This window comes from Carassius carassius, chromosome 25, assembly GCF_963082965.1.
Source record: "Carassius carassius chromosome 25, fCarCar2.1, whole genome shotgun sequence".
NCBI classification, from domain to species: domain Eukaryota; kingdom Metazoa; phylum Chordata; class Actinopteri; order Cypriniformes; family Cyprinidae; genus Carassius; species Carassius carassius.
Genome location: NC_081779.1, coordinates 19,075,551 through 19,090,400, shown reverse-complemented (window position 1 = coordinate 19,090,400; position 14,850 = coordinate 19,075,551). Strand labels below are relative to the sequence as shown.

Below are 14,850 nucleotides of genomic sequence, written 5' to 3'. Positions count from 1 at the left end.
AATCACAAGGAATAAAATGCAATGTACTGTGCTACAGTTTTGCTTTATACAAAACCTATGCAATCTTTCTAGAGAGACGTTTTTCACAGAATGCACCACAGATATAAATAACAAAGAGTTTATTAAATTTTGTTCACACACTTAAGATGTACATATTTACAGATGCTCATTTGAACAATGAATTTTAACCGTTAAACCCTCATGGTCAAGCCTTGGGGTTTGTGTCACAAATACATAATTCACAGAGCAATATGAACTCTGTGCACTCGTGTCATCTTTCCCCATGTGTTGCATGCATAAGAACGACATTTTGCATACCCTCCAGCCTTTGCTTATAAAGAGCCTTTCAGAAATCATAAACGTCATGTATCACCATTATTCTTGGATTTAGAGGTAACAAAATCCCCAACAAGAGGGCAAGCAGAAAACAGACCTTTATAGGATGCTCAACCCTTACAGTAGTACTGTTCTCCTTTCTTTAAAGTGAGAGTGAAGATATGCATTTGTAGTCATACTGAGCACACTATTCTGGGTTCATAGCCCTTTCCTCTTCGTTACACCAACGCCCCGCTGTTGAGTCATCTTATATCTTACTCGCAGTATGAACTAGCCTGCCATACTGAAGCCTCATGCTGTTATTAGGTTGCTTGGATTCAAGTAAATGAACAGTGTCAAGAAAGACTAGAGAGATCAGGATACAGCAGAATAAATGAACACTTTGTATCAGTCTGTAAGAGGCTCATCCTGAATATTTAAGAATCTGTATGTAATGGTAACCCATTAGATGTCACAGAGTGTTAAAGGTCAATATGTGACATTTAACCTCTGAACGGCTCTTCTGTACAGTTTGGCAAATCTTGAGAGGCATAACTCGGAATAGCAAACAGTATCTGTGATTTAAAACAGTTTATAGCATGTAATCGGAAGTGCAACCTCAAATTAAAATGAGTAAATCAATTATCAATTTATTAATTAAAAAATAAATAAAATAAAATGCAGCTTAATTGCCATTTAGAATTCACAAATATAATCATAATTACCAGTGTTTATTTAATTAATGTTTAAAATTGTAAATATAGTAAAACATTAATTATATGTATTAATATTAAATAATAAAATCACTTTAAATGCTTTTTTAAAATTGTATCTAATAAAGCATTGGCAAGTTGCTTTTTTAAAAGTCCTTATGAAATCTAAATTTACACTGTTTATTTTGTAAGAGCACTTAAAAAAGCTTTTTAAACCAGTTGCATTTTTATATTTAACTACATTTCTAAACATTAATTAAATAGGTTAAAATGTCTATATTTGTATTTTTTTTTATTACAATTCTTACTTTTTTATTAAACGTACTGATAATTGTTTATTTATTATATTTTTAAGCTGCACTTCTAGTCCTCCATATGTATGCGTGTGTCAGATTCCTTTAGTTTTCATTCTCCTCCTATAAAAGGAGACAAGTACCTTTGGTACTGCAGTATTCACTTAGTGACAATTCGTTTTGACAGTAAGTGAAGCCAAAGGTCTGCCCCATAGGCCGAGGTTAGACACCATGCACACATTCTCACATTCTCTCGTTATCACATGACCCATAATGCCCAGTCTCATTCACTTCATACAGCACAAGAATGATTCACTAGCAGACGACTTCAAAACGACTACACTGGCTATTGTTCACACTGTCCTTAAAAACCTGACACACATGATACAGTACTGTGAGTGAATACTCACTGAGCGTATACTTCTGAATCTATTACAAAATCCATATAAGAAACCAAATAATAAAAATAAAACACCAAGTTCACGAACAGTTTTGGTCCATATTGAAGCTATATGGTTTCCTCAGGAGAAAAAATCCTCATCCTGCTCAATTTCTATCTGGGGCACTGTCTGTTCTCTCAGGTTGACTTCCTGTTCTGCATGTCCTGTGTCCTGTGTGCTGCCATTAAACCACGGGTGAATGAGGACCTCCGCTGTGGTCAGTCTTTCGCCCGGGTCCTTTCTGAGCAGACTGCGAAGTAGGCAGCGCGCCCTTAAAGACAGCCCATCAGGGAGGCAATATGTGCCCCGTCGAATCTTAGAGAACAGGGTTGCGGGGTCCGGGTCATGGAAAGGATAGCGGCCCACCAGCATTGTGTACAGCATGATGCCGAGGCTCCACGCGTCCGCCTGCTTGCCTGAGTAACACACTCCGCCGTTTAAAATCTCAGGACTCACGTAAGCAGGGCAGCCGTGCGTGTCAAACATCAAGTCGTCCTCTCCGCGCAGAATATGGCAGTCCCCCAGATCCTCTAATTTCAGTTGGGCCCTAAAATAAACACATCATGGTTAGTACAATCAGGCACTATTTACTGTGTTTTGGCTGTAAAAAAAAAATCATATGACTGGTATACATTCCATTCAGAATAAGCTACATTGCACTAATGATCAGGTCTTTTTTTCACATTTACACAGAAATTTTGATGCAAAAATTGTGGAAAAAAATGCTTTGTAAAAAAATTTCTTAATTTGAACAAAAATACAGTAAAAACAGTAATACTGTGAAATGTTAGTGCAGTTTAAAACAGTTTCTCTATTTTAATATATATTTTAAAATGTCCTGTGATAGCAAAGCTGAATTTTCAGTTGTTCTTATTTTTTGGAAACTGACACTTTTTTTCTTTGAAACATCAAAAGAACAGCATTTATTCATTTGAACGGTAGTGTATTTTTAGGGCAATCATATTTGATGTGTGCACTCATATAATAATATGAAAATATTAATGTAATGATTTTTACTGACATTCACCAGATTTGTTACAAATAATATTTAATGTTGCTTTCTGATTACAGGTCAGAAATGATTAAGTCAAGATCATTTAAATATTTTAACAGTTTGCTTTAGCACAATAACAATAACCGGTTATTGTTTTTAGATTAAAATATTAAGCTGCATTTATATTGTAAGAAGGGGGAGACTTCCCTCTTTTGGTCCTTGGTATCAATGCATTGTCATAACTTGTTATCTCTTAATAAACTGCCATCAGAGAGCAAGTTCAAATCTTAAACACGGGAAAAATCCTTGAGTTACACTTTTAACAAAGCATAAAGCCTAATAAAATTAGCCAGGATATAACACAGAGGGTGGCGTGATGTAAATGACAGGTGATCCGGCTCTGTGGAAATCTACGCAGGACTCTGTGGGCACAGATTCCTTGTGGGCCTGCTGATGATAGATTTAGTATCTTTCACTTCCATTGCTAAACAAAGTGATGTATTGAAGTCTTCCTTCATTGTGCATTGATCTGAAATAACTCTCCATCCCTTTTGTTGAGCTCACAGATTGCTGTGAAGATAAATCACGGAAACTATTACTACAACAAATATAGGACAGATCCTCATCTAATTATGGCCTTCGTTTAAACAAAAGCATGCATGAGAGTTTCCACAACGCACGTGTGCAAAGTGAACACACTTCCTCTCATTCCAAAGAGCTCTGTAATGTATTCTTGTAAACACTGGGTTAAGTTTAGCTCAGTTTCCAATAGAAACAAATCCCCTACTACTCTAGGAATATCCCTGTGGACTTTAGATGTAGACTTGATGACCCATGAGTCTGTGGTATCCCTTTCAGTAAAACATGAGCTGCTCTGCATGCTATTGTGTTTCATCACTGGCTATCAGCCTTGGTTTGGGGGGTTTGCAGATGACACAACAGCATTCTGCCAAAGAGGTGGAGAGAATGAGTCATAGACCTGTGTGTGTGACAGACAGAGAGACTGTGGACAAATGAAATGCACTGCGCTGTGCTGCAGGTCCACTGTGTTCTTCCTGCACCTGTGCTGTACGCTCACAGCATCTGGCAGAGCCTTATTACCCACAAACAGTGCTGTTACATCAGTGACGCATGAACAGCCCCTGCCCAACCAGCCTGTTTGTGTGCGTGTTTGTGTTTCACAATCTAACTACAGACGCATTCCAGGTCATTGAGTGTCTTTCTGTATGCAATCACACACCGTATCTCAGCGTTATCACAGCGCTTCAATCTTTTTGTTGCTTATCCATCACTCATCATTACTGCATTTTACAAAAGCTATTCTAGCTATGGAAATTGCATTCAGAAAGATAAAGTGTGTGCAGACAGCAGGTTTGCATAATCTGTCACTATGCTGCCTGGTGCTGAACAAAGTGAAAGAAAACACAAATGCTCTATTCGTCTGACTAAATGTCAGCATGCCCTGGTCACGTCTGTGCCAGACGGACGCGTCTGCTAGGCCAGACCGCCAATCTGTAAGTGTTGCAATGGCCAGATCCGGACCCCCTCACCTACGAGCGGTGCTGTATTTAGGAGTGGAGTGGAGTGTCGAGTGTGTGGGTATGATCCTGAATGGTGAGTTTCCCCTCTGTGTGCATTGCTATGACTCATCTTGCTGCACCCATTGGCTGCTATGAAAGAAGGGTGACTACGTCCTCTTATACGTTCTTGTCTGCTTCACTCAAATGAAAACCGATGCCCAAAGGTCAGGCTTAAAACGTTGGCCCAGAAATGGCAAACCAAATGTCTTTATTGAAGGATGTAAAAAAACAACATATTTGCTAAATCTGCTTATTGGTAAGGTAGTTGGTAGTTGGATAATTTGTTCTAAAGAAGCCCTGTATAAGCCCTTTAGGTTAGTTTTAAATTTACTTGAGGCTAAACGGATGCATTTTTAAGGGACATTTACATTGTATTTTTCAAAAACATTTAGACACTATGTAATCTAACAATGCAGAAATTTGTAGCAATGTGTATAAACTGGATTATTTTGACACAATTATTTTGAAAGTGCAACGTTTTATTGTCTAGCAGCAGAAACACAGCATGCTAATAAAAAAACTCTGTTAAAATATATATATATAGAAAAATGTTTTATATTTATCATATTTATATTAAGTAATTTAGATAGACAGGCAGGCAGATGGGTAAGCTATCTTCAATGTGTTTCTTTCATTGGGGATTATGGATAAAAATGGTTAAATTCAATCTATGATGTTTTTTTTATACATAATTCACTTATGTAATTCAGAAGACTCTCGTTTTCTCAAGAAAAATCCAGAGGAACATGAGTGAGTGAGTGTTAATAGGTTTGTTCCATTGAATCTTTAGGGAAGCAGCACCAATCACCTGCAATGTGACACATTGCTGCGAGGAAGTGAAAACTAAATAAAACTATAACTGACACTATTCACCCAGTATAACACTGCTGATGTCACAGCATTGATGCATGAGGTACAGTACTGCACCTGGTGTGCTTCATAAAAACTCCTGCTCACTAATTATAACTCTCACCTTTTCTCATCTGAGAACACAAACTTGCGAAGCTTGAGGTCCCCCAAAATGATGCCAACCTGGTGGCAGTGGTTCACTGCAGATACCACCTGGTAGAAAAGCTTGGAAGCCAGGTCTTCAGGAAGCCTCTTGCTACTCTTTACAAAGGTGTGCATGTCGCCAAAATCCTTCTCTTGGAACACATATGCTTTGCTCTCCCCAAGAACTATGTCTTTTATCTGTACAATGTTCTTATGACTTGAGAGCATGCTGTAGGCTGTTATTTTCTCCTGGTATTGGCCCATATCAAACACCTGCAGATGGCAAAAAAAAAAAACTGAAATAAAAAATAGTGTTCCGTATAGTATTATAAGACAACATCAACTCTGACCTGATTAAGTCAGTTCACTGGAGGTGAATGGAAGTGATACTCTTAGATTAAAGCACAAACATATTATAAAAAGTTGAAGTTAGTGGCAGTAATAATACAGTCTTTTTGAGTGTCAAGTCAGCCCCATATTTCTCACACAGATGCAGATACATAAATAATTGATACACATCTATCATATTTAAATGTATAGATATAAATAATATGGCATCCATGTAATCTGAACACAAATTCTGATATCTCTTCCTAACTGAAAGTTTACTGTTATTTAAAATAAAAAATTATGTAGAAATTAGATTATGAGACCCAAAACTTCACTTTGTCCTCATTTTAATAATAACTCTGAGATCATACTGTACATGCCATTGTTTTTAATCCTGCAGTATTTATTTTGTTTCAACTGCATATTTGTATATAATATTATATATTTATACAATAAGTATAAATAAGACACAATATAATAATAATTATAATAACAATAATAATTTAGTTTTAGTTGTTGTTAATGATGATGATGATGCGTATTATTGAAACTTAAAAATTACCTACCTTACCTTACCTACGTTTAAAAATAAATAAATGTGCTGGGTCTCAGAGGAATAAAACGTGTTAGTTGAAGAGAGTGGATCATTATATGGGTCATGTACATTATATTATGCATTGGTTTACCTTGCAGAGCAGTTCCTCCTTTGTGTCCATATCTAAAGCGCTGTGTACCCCCGGTCGGTCGGTCAGGGGCACTAGCAGGTACTGGCCGATACGAGCGGGACCCTGGTGGGCTGAGGTGAGGCTCAGAGGTGCTCCGCTTACCGGGGATCCCGGTGAGGAGCCCAGGAGACCCACATCAGCAGAAGACTCGCTGAGTCGCGTACATCTGATCACGGGCTCGTCTGTGTCAAAGCGCTTGTGTCCGTGTCTTCCCGGTACCGGATTCTGAAGCCACTGAACGCTCATTCTTACAAACTACAGTAGGCTAGTTGAAACTGATGTAGGTCTGATTTTACACAAGCATATTACGGATCTATACATGCGATGCAAAAAAAAAAAAAAAATCCTACTTACTCGTTAATGAATGTGAAACGCAAGTTTCTTTTTCATAGGTTTGCTGCCTGTTTCGCTTATCCATTGTTTTTCAGTTTTTGTTTTATTTTTTTGCATTGGTCCGTTAAAGCTTTTTGAACAACATTGAAGCCCAAAAGATACTGTATGAGGCAGCTGTGTGGTGTGAAATATTCCCGGTGTAGATCTGAGCCCGAGAGGAGGGCTGTCTGACTCACTGAACTACTGATGCTGTTTTCTGAGCTCTACTTTCAGCTGATGTCCGATTCGAGCGAGTCGGTTCTTTTTAATTATTCACTTAAATCGATTCGGAAGATTCTTCTGATCATTCCCCTGAATGGGAAACATTGGCAGTAAAACTGTGAAGTGGGTGTCATGATGCTGGATCAACAAATAACACGATCGATACGGCAGAAACGAAACACAGCGATAATATCGGCAAACTTAAATGTGATTTAGGCCAACTTCATGATGATGCACATAATGTCGCGCATGTACTTCAGCGGACAACTTTGAGTGATGACTCAAAAGAATCATTGAATCGAATTTATTGAATCACTTCGTCCGAACGAAGCTTTTCGTTAAAATGAATCGGACTTCCCAAAGCTGGAACTCCGCCCGGTTCAGACTCTTTCAAGTGACACATTCATTGCAGTCTCGACGATTGAGCAATCGCCACATGCCATTCACCTTCCAGATTAATAGTAAAGCGCTGGTTTAATCAACTTTCCTTTTCTCTCAGCTTTCAAATCTGCAAGCGAAGCTTTTATGTAACACTTAGCCCATGTAAAACTGCCGCCTTTGTATTTTTTTTTTCAAATGTTTATAATTAACTCCAAATGTTCGGCATTGTGAAATCCAAGGAAGTTTCATTCATATTTTTCATTCTTCATCAAAACACATGGCCAGGCAATGATTAACTTATTTCGACATTCAGGGGTCAGAGGGTTATTGTAGGCTACTTATTAAGTCTGCTGCACTATTCATGTGCCTATTTTCTTACTATGTTTAAGATACATCATATTCCTGCAAATATATCAACCAAAATTGCATATTTATCCCACCTGACTTAAAAAAATGGTCTGTGTCTGAGGAATCGGTGGGTTTGTACTTTATATATGCAGTTCATATATGTTAATAGGCTATGCTGATGAGTCATCGCCATAAAGAGAAAGACAAGGGAGTGGTGGTGGTGCCCTTTGTAGAATAACCATAGATATTTCTAGGAGGGAGATATTTGTTTAATTTAACCAGAGGGGTAATGCACAAAGAGCTAAAAAATGTGTGCATATGATCAGGGCCAGATTGGGACTCATTTTCAGCCCTGGAGTTTCAAGCCTTAGACCGGCCCACTTTAGTTCACAACTGACTATATTAAAATAATGTAATTAAAACCTCAGCATATAATTCCCTACAGCCTTGTAATTCATTGCATTTTTAAAAACATCATCATTTCCAATTCAGTGCAAAAACAATAGACTAAGTTTTGCTTCAGAGTGAAGATTTATTAGAACAGTAAATAACAGGATAGTGTAAGCATCTCTTTTCTTTAAGATTTAGTTTTCATAAACCAAACATTGAAATAAAGAAAAAATAAAAATAAAAACAAATATATAAAACAAAATAAAAAATAAAGATTAAAATAAAATGTATTGCACTTTCTAACGACAGTATCACCTCAGTTTCATTAATGTATTGCTGAATCATCAGGTATCATTAATTATCTCAGGGCATTTTTCATTGAGCAGGAACTCTTCATTACTATTAGTTCTTCTGAATGACAATCCTACCTGCCCATTCTGGTGTGATGGGCTCATGACTGGAGCTTGGTAACGTTACTGGACCTTGCTCTTCACTGTTCGCAGCAAACTGCACTAGGCGGCTGCTGCTGAAGAGCTACATGAAAAAGTTTGATACATGAGCGGTGGTTTGCAAACAACGTTCTTTTGCAATGTCGCTATACTGATATCTTGAACTGCTCCTAACTACCTTAACGTTAGCTTTCTTACCGGCCTCGTCATCTCCGTTTGTTTTTTTGAGGAAGAATGTGCTCATCTTAGAACATTTGGCCGCATAAGTTTCCAAAGCTCTCTTCTTATTTATTCTGGACTTTTCAGCGCCGCATTTGCGCTTTCTGTTATCCATTTTTATCTCAATTTTTATTTTTATTTTGAGCAACTTGCAAGATGACGTGTTGAGGGCGGGGCCAGGGAGTCAACAGATAATAACGTCATCATTATCTTGCAGGCTGCACTCTGCGAGAAAATATAAAATAAAAAAATAGTGGGACGGTGGCAAAATAATAAATAAAAAGAGTGGGCCTGCGGTAATATAATACTAAATAAATAAATATATATATATATATATAAAATTATATATTTCAACCCAGTGCCGTGACAACAACGGCCCTCGCAGCCAAAAAAACATACCGGCCCACCGGGAATTTTCCCGGTGCTCCCGATTAGCCAATCCGGGCCTGCTTTTGATGCACATAATAAAATTGTGTCTCACCGTGCCATTTGGCCTATTAGCATAGGCCTACTTCAGCAAGCCTTCAGGGCATGCAAGACAGCGACTTCCACATTGTGTTTGAAACATCAGCTGTGTGACAAAATAAAATCTGATGCAGTTCCTTATTGACTGCATACGTCCCACACAGTCTGTTGAGTATGTCACTACTGACAAATTTCTCCGTTTCATTGGCTGTGACCACTCTTAATTTGGAAGGGTGTAGTTGAACTAGCACCTGTTTCACTACACAGAAAAAGAAAGCACCGTTTAGAATAGACTCAAGGGAATATGGGCTGTTTTTGATGCTTAAAATATCAGAGCTTTATCACATTGCGATTTTTCGGTGTTAATGAGTATTTTTGTGGGCTAATGATCAAGGTCTAAAAATAAAGACAAATATGTGTGGAATAAAAGTATTCAGAGGTGATTCAGCAGAATACCAGTATGAGAAAGGTTCCTGCAGTTCCAAAAAAGAAGTGTGGAATATTTCAGTACGCTTCATTCCTGTCCTGCTTGCCTGAATTTGTCACTGTGTAAAGACAAATTATTATTAGCAACCATGTTTTCTTTGACTGTAAAATATCTCTCTGATGACTCAGTATCTGATGTGTCTGTCATGCTGTTAAGCAGGAATAGAACAGGTTTTCTCTTCTTCCTCTCCCTTTAGTGTAAAACACCCTACTCTCCATGGGAAATATCTACTTCTCTTTTGTTATGACATAAACAGGTGTCACTGAGACCACACTGGACGCTATTTGTGTTATGTTTGCATGTGATTCAGAGAACATGGCTATTTGAGGTCATTCTCGCTTGAGAGCCCTAACAGAGCTCTTTTCCACTGTAATTAGCTGACTCATTGCCAGTAGCAAAGACAAAGGGAACTGATCACTGTGTGCACTCAACAGCTCAGCCAGAAACAGGTACGTTCTACTTAGATGGTCTGTACATACACCGGCTGGATTGGAAGAGAGAGAAAAAAAATACCAGTGATTTTGGCCTTGACAGGAATGAAACATCATGCGTGTGGCTGAACTTTGACCATGCGAATGACTATCAAAAGCAATCATGAAATAGGGAAGTTTTAAGTACTACACACAGCCCAAAAGGTGTAAAGTCAATTACAGGTTAACCGCACAAGAAAACATGATAAGGCTCTTTAAAGCCCATCTCTGCCTCAGAGTAAAAAATAAATACGGTAACTGTAAAAAATACTGATAAAATTGTGAGATTTAAAGGGATATCATTGTGAAAAAGAAGGAAGCTTAATTGTATTGAATGCACACTTGTATTGCACTTATTGCAGATAATATAATATTACTGAATAGTTATTAAGCACTTTACATTCTTAAGTACACTTTTAAAATGTGCACTTTATAAAATGACAAATCAAACATCCCCTTACAGTTACACTTTTGAGAAAGAAAGAAACATTTGTGAGAAATAAAATTGCAAGACTATTATTTCTTGAGTGCAGAAACTATCTTAAATAGAAATAAAAAATCTAAACAATTGTTTCACATTCCTGTAAATAATTATGAATGAATTAAAAATCCTATTAAAAAATGCTATGAAAAAACATCAGATGGCATGATTGTAATGGTGCAGCCTGACACAGTGGTCTTAGGAGCTGATGTAGTGTGGGAGTCAGGAGGTCAGAGAAGGTCTGGGGCTAACGTGAGGAGATTGTGATACAAACAGCCCCACAGTAATTCAGTCACGAGTCTTTCCTCTTCAGCGCCTGTGGTTTGCTCACAGATGTGTGCAGGCACTTTTGAAGTGGTGCCTGGACATCTACGGCTAGGCTTGTAAAACCTCAAGTGGCAAGATTTTGAAATCCTAATGGTTTAGTAGACATAATACATTCAGGCGCATTGGCTCATATTCAGCAACACTAAAATGCTGTTGTAAACATTCCACGGTTTAACCAGCATCAAATTTCAAACAGGCCAAGTTGAATCAGCTTCCACGCAGCTTCTGCGTATTTCAACTGAGAACTTTTCCCATGTGCTGTAGTGTTTTTTTAAAGTATTTTTTTACTACAATGTTTCTCAGGATCCAGTTACACTAGAGAATACCAAGTGTTTGTTATGGTAAGTGTTATCATCAACAATCAATGGTGATGAGTAAGAGCTCATACTGTCAGCCTGAGGAAATAAAGTGTGGTGTGGTGGCTAAGGGCAGTTCCCCACACCACCCAGACACCAGTCTCCTACTTCAGTTGAGTACAGTCATTCTGAGAGGAAGTGCGCCGCTGCTTACAACTGTATGACCTTAAGAAAGAGGTTTGGAATGTGGATCTGTGTTGAGATTCTCAGATGTTGCCTAAGTGAGAGGTTAAATGGTGAGAGCGACCCGTAATATCGCTTCTGCTAATAGTCTCTTGCAGGTTCAAAAAGCATGAAGTAGCTGGGTTTAATTCCATTTAGAGAAGAAATAGAGGAGGGGAACCTCTTAAAAATGCATTAATGCCACTTAAGTGCAGACCTACAGTTTACACTCGTCTTGAGTCCGTTAGTGTGAAAAAAACCTTCTAAACCTTTCAGTCATCAAGAATGAGTCAACTGTTCTTAAATTATCAAAGGGAGAGAGAGCTTAGCATTTCAAAAATAATTAAATTGTAGTACATTAACAGGATTTCAGTGGCCTTCAGCTTTGTACTGCAACAGGGGAGATTTACACCAATAATACCATGAAAGGATAAAGCAATAATTTCACAGGCATTATGGCAGGATGCAAGGGAAGGCCAGGAAAAATTGCTGTAGTAGGAGTGGAGAACAACGTGAGTGTCTGTTTAGCCAGATTATCCTCAGTGCTGCTTAAGCAAAGGAATACCTTTATATCACTTTTCAGATTTTGATAGTAATTGATCTATGTCTCCTGATTAAGCAAATATGGCATGGAAAGTGATTAAAAAAACACAACATATTTAAAAATAAAAAATAAAATCATCAAATCATCATATTAGAGGGATTTGAAGGATCACGTGACGCTGAAGACTGCAGTAATGGCTACTGAAAATTCAGCTTTGCTTCACAGAAGTAATCTACATTTTAAAATGTATTAAAATAGAAAACGGTCTTTTTTAAAATTGAATAATATTATATTTCATAAAATACTATTGTGACGAGTGGGGCGGGGCCGAGAGACGTGGGAACAGACCGAGGCCGGTGGAGTGATTGGAGATGAGCGACACCTGTACGACCCACCGGTTTCGAGTCCCACGGAGGAGATGGAAGGATATAAAAAAAGAGCGACGACAGTGACGGACGAGAGAGGACCAGGCCTGGGTTTTAGTTTGTGTTTTGCTTTTTATTGGTGCGCGACAGTCGTCCACGAGGGGCTGTTGTGCTGTTTTGTGTTTATTTTGTTATTAAAGTATCATTTGATTGTCCGCCGGTTTCCGCCTCCTTCTTCCCGATGATTATGAAGGTTTAATTCGTTACAGTGGTGTCGAAGCCCGGGAGAAGGAGGGACGCGCTGCTGAAGATCCCTCGCTGCTGTGGTGAATCCGCGGTGCCATCGAGCTGGCGAGGAAGTGTGCCGCCATGGACGCTCGAGGCGGTGGGCTGGAGTGAGTTGCCGGGGACAGGCGAGCTCGCTGCCACCCGCCTGTGATGTGGAGGGGCGGCTGCCGTCCGTGGGGGAGCGGAGGAGTCTGCGCCGTTTGCCAGGGGGCCAGAGTCTGCTGCCTCCGTGAAGGAATCCGGAGGAGCAGGGTACGGGGGACTCCTGCCGGCTGCCCAAAACCGGAGGAGCCGTTGCCGTCCACCGGGCGACGGAGGAGTGTCGTGCCGTCCGCCGAGGGACGTCCAGTGCCACTGCCAGGCACCGCGGAGGAGATCACCCAGCTGGTGGAGGGCCGAGCAGCAGTGCGTCTGGGAACTGGAATTTTTTTTTCTTCCCTCTCTCGTCTCTGTTTTTATTTGTGCGCGACAGTCGTCCGTGAGGGGCTGTTGGGCTGTTTTGTGTTTATTTTGTTATTAAAGTCTTTATTTGATTGTCCGCCGGTTCCTGCCTCCTTCTTTCCGATGATTATGGAGGTTTAATTCGTTACAACTATTTTCACTGTATTTTTTATAATAATAATATAAAAATCTCTTGGTGAGCATAAGAGACTTTAAAACTTTTGAACAGTAGTGTATATTTTATGTTCATTTTTTATGTAACAACTATATTTTTTATTTAATACAAATAACTGGGATCCTGTGTTAGCACTTAAACATTGATTTCTGACACTGGATCAATGTCAAGAGATTCCCAGCAAACCCTGGAGTCAAGTCTCATTTTAGTAAAGGCTTGTTAACATCACTTTTAAAGTGCATTTACACCAGGAGCACTTTCTCAGCTTGACTAGAAAAGAAGTGCCCATCAGCTTTGTTTAGAGGTGTGCAGAGGTTACGCAACTGCTTTTTCCATAAATGTGGAATCGTGAGAGCTCTGTTCCGGGTCAGTGACTGGTTTGTACTTGTCAATGTAGTATGGATTGAGTGAGTGCTGAGAGGAAGGTGTTAAGTTAACATGTAGATGGAGGTAATTAAGAGAGGGAAACATGCATTATTAATGCTACTGAGTTATAATAATAGGCTGCAGCGTGATCTGTTGTGCCTTCCACCCTGGGTCGCCAGCATGTTGATGTACCCGCTGTTGTTCCCTGGATCTGTCAGAACTCTCACTCAGCAAATCGAGAGCTCTCGATCTCAGCTGTGTCGTGATTCTCTCAGGACACAAAGCTGTACATGCCATATGAGGAGTAAAGACAAAACTAGCCAAAGCTGATGATGAGATTAGTTTTACTATAAACAGGATGACGAAAGCTTTCAGACAGCTCTTGCTGACACCAAAAACAAACTCATTATGTAAATTGCCTCTCTGACTGCAACACGCTGGCTACAGAGTGCCAAATTTCCCACAATGGGGAAATGATATGATATGAAATGAGGCTGTGAATCAAATCTTACTGGGAATTGAACAAGCTGGGACAAAGGCGAGCACAGCCCTATATGGATAATGAGACTCTATCTCAACAAACTGAGAGGAACAAAACAAACTAGATTGAATATCAGCTGCTGTGCAGTCCAAAGGAGAATTGGCATACAGTATGTGCAGTCTGGAGCTAGGACTAGGCCTGTGTGTTTTTGAACACACTGTACTTGATAGAAGAGAACAGAGAAAAGGCTCATCAGGAGCGTGGTTTGCATGGTTTAACAAGTTACTGAACTTAGTATAAACCCTATATTTCGTGTGTGTTCTTAATGATTCAGTATGCCAATGCAATTAATTTTGTGTTCAAAGCAAACAAAGTGCCTTTTATGAACATCTCTTGATGTTTGTATTATTATGCATAATATCTTGGTATGAACATTTACATCATTCTTGCATGGGATTTCTGTTTCAAATAAATGTTGTTCTTTTGAACTCTTTAAATCAGAATGATTTTTGAAGGATCATTTGATATTGAAGACTGGAATATCAAGTCAAGTCTGCTTTATTGTCAATTATTCCACATGTACCGTACATACATACAGTGAATCGAAATTTGCTCAGACCCCCGGTGCATACAGATGACATTAACAGCCTAATAATCTAGATCAAATATAAAATGTAG

At 39.0% G+C, this 14,850-nt stretch overlaps 1 protein-coding gene across 1 annotated transcript; it reads right to left on the bottom strand.

The window, feature by feature from the left end:
• Positions 1 to 1,258: 1,258 nt before the first annotated feature.
• LOC132104337 (tribbles homolog 1-like) lies at positions 1,259 to 6,942 on the bottom strand. Its single transcript, XM_059509748.1, has 3 exons — positions 6,345 to 6,942; positions 5,309 to 5,601; positions 1,259 to 2,308 (listed from the first exon to the last, which is right to left on the bottom strand). The coding sequence occupies exons 1-3, from the start codon at positions 6,627 to 6,629 to the stop codon at positions 1,843 to 1,845; spliced, it is 1,044 nt and encodes a 347-aa protein (XP_059365731.1). The 5' UTR covers positions 6,630 to 6,942; the 3' UTR covers positions 1,259 to 1,842.
• Positions 6,943 to 14,850: the final 7,908 nt, after the last annotated feature.

What these genes read in the sequence shown, in the direction of transcription:
- LOC132104337 (XM_059509748.1), bottom strand. Translation starts at nt 6,629, where the DNA reads ATGAGCGTTCAGTGGCTTCAGAATCCGGTACCGGGAAGACACGGACAC. An exon ending in AGGAGGAACTGCTCTGCAAG is followed by an intron (nt 5,602 to 6,344) that starts GTAAACCAATGC and finishes TGCCATCTGCAG; the next exon opens with GTGTTTGATATGGGCCAATA. An exon ending in GTGTTCTCAGATGAGAAAAG is followed by an intron (nt 2,309 to 5,308) that starts GTGAGAGTTATA and finishes TGTTTATTTTAG; the next exon opens with GGCCCAACTGAAATTAGAGG.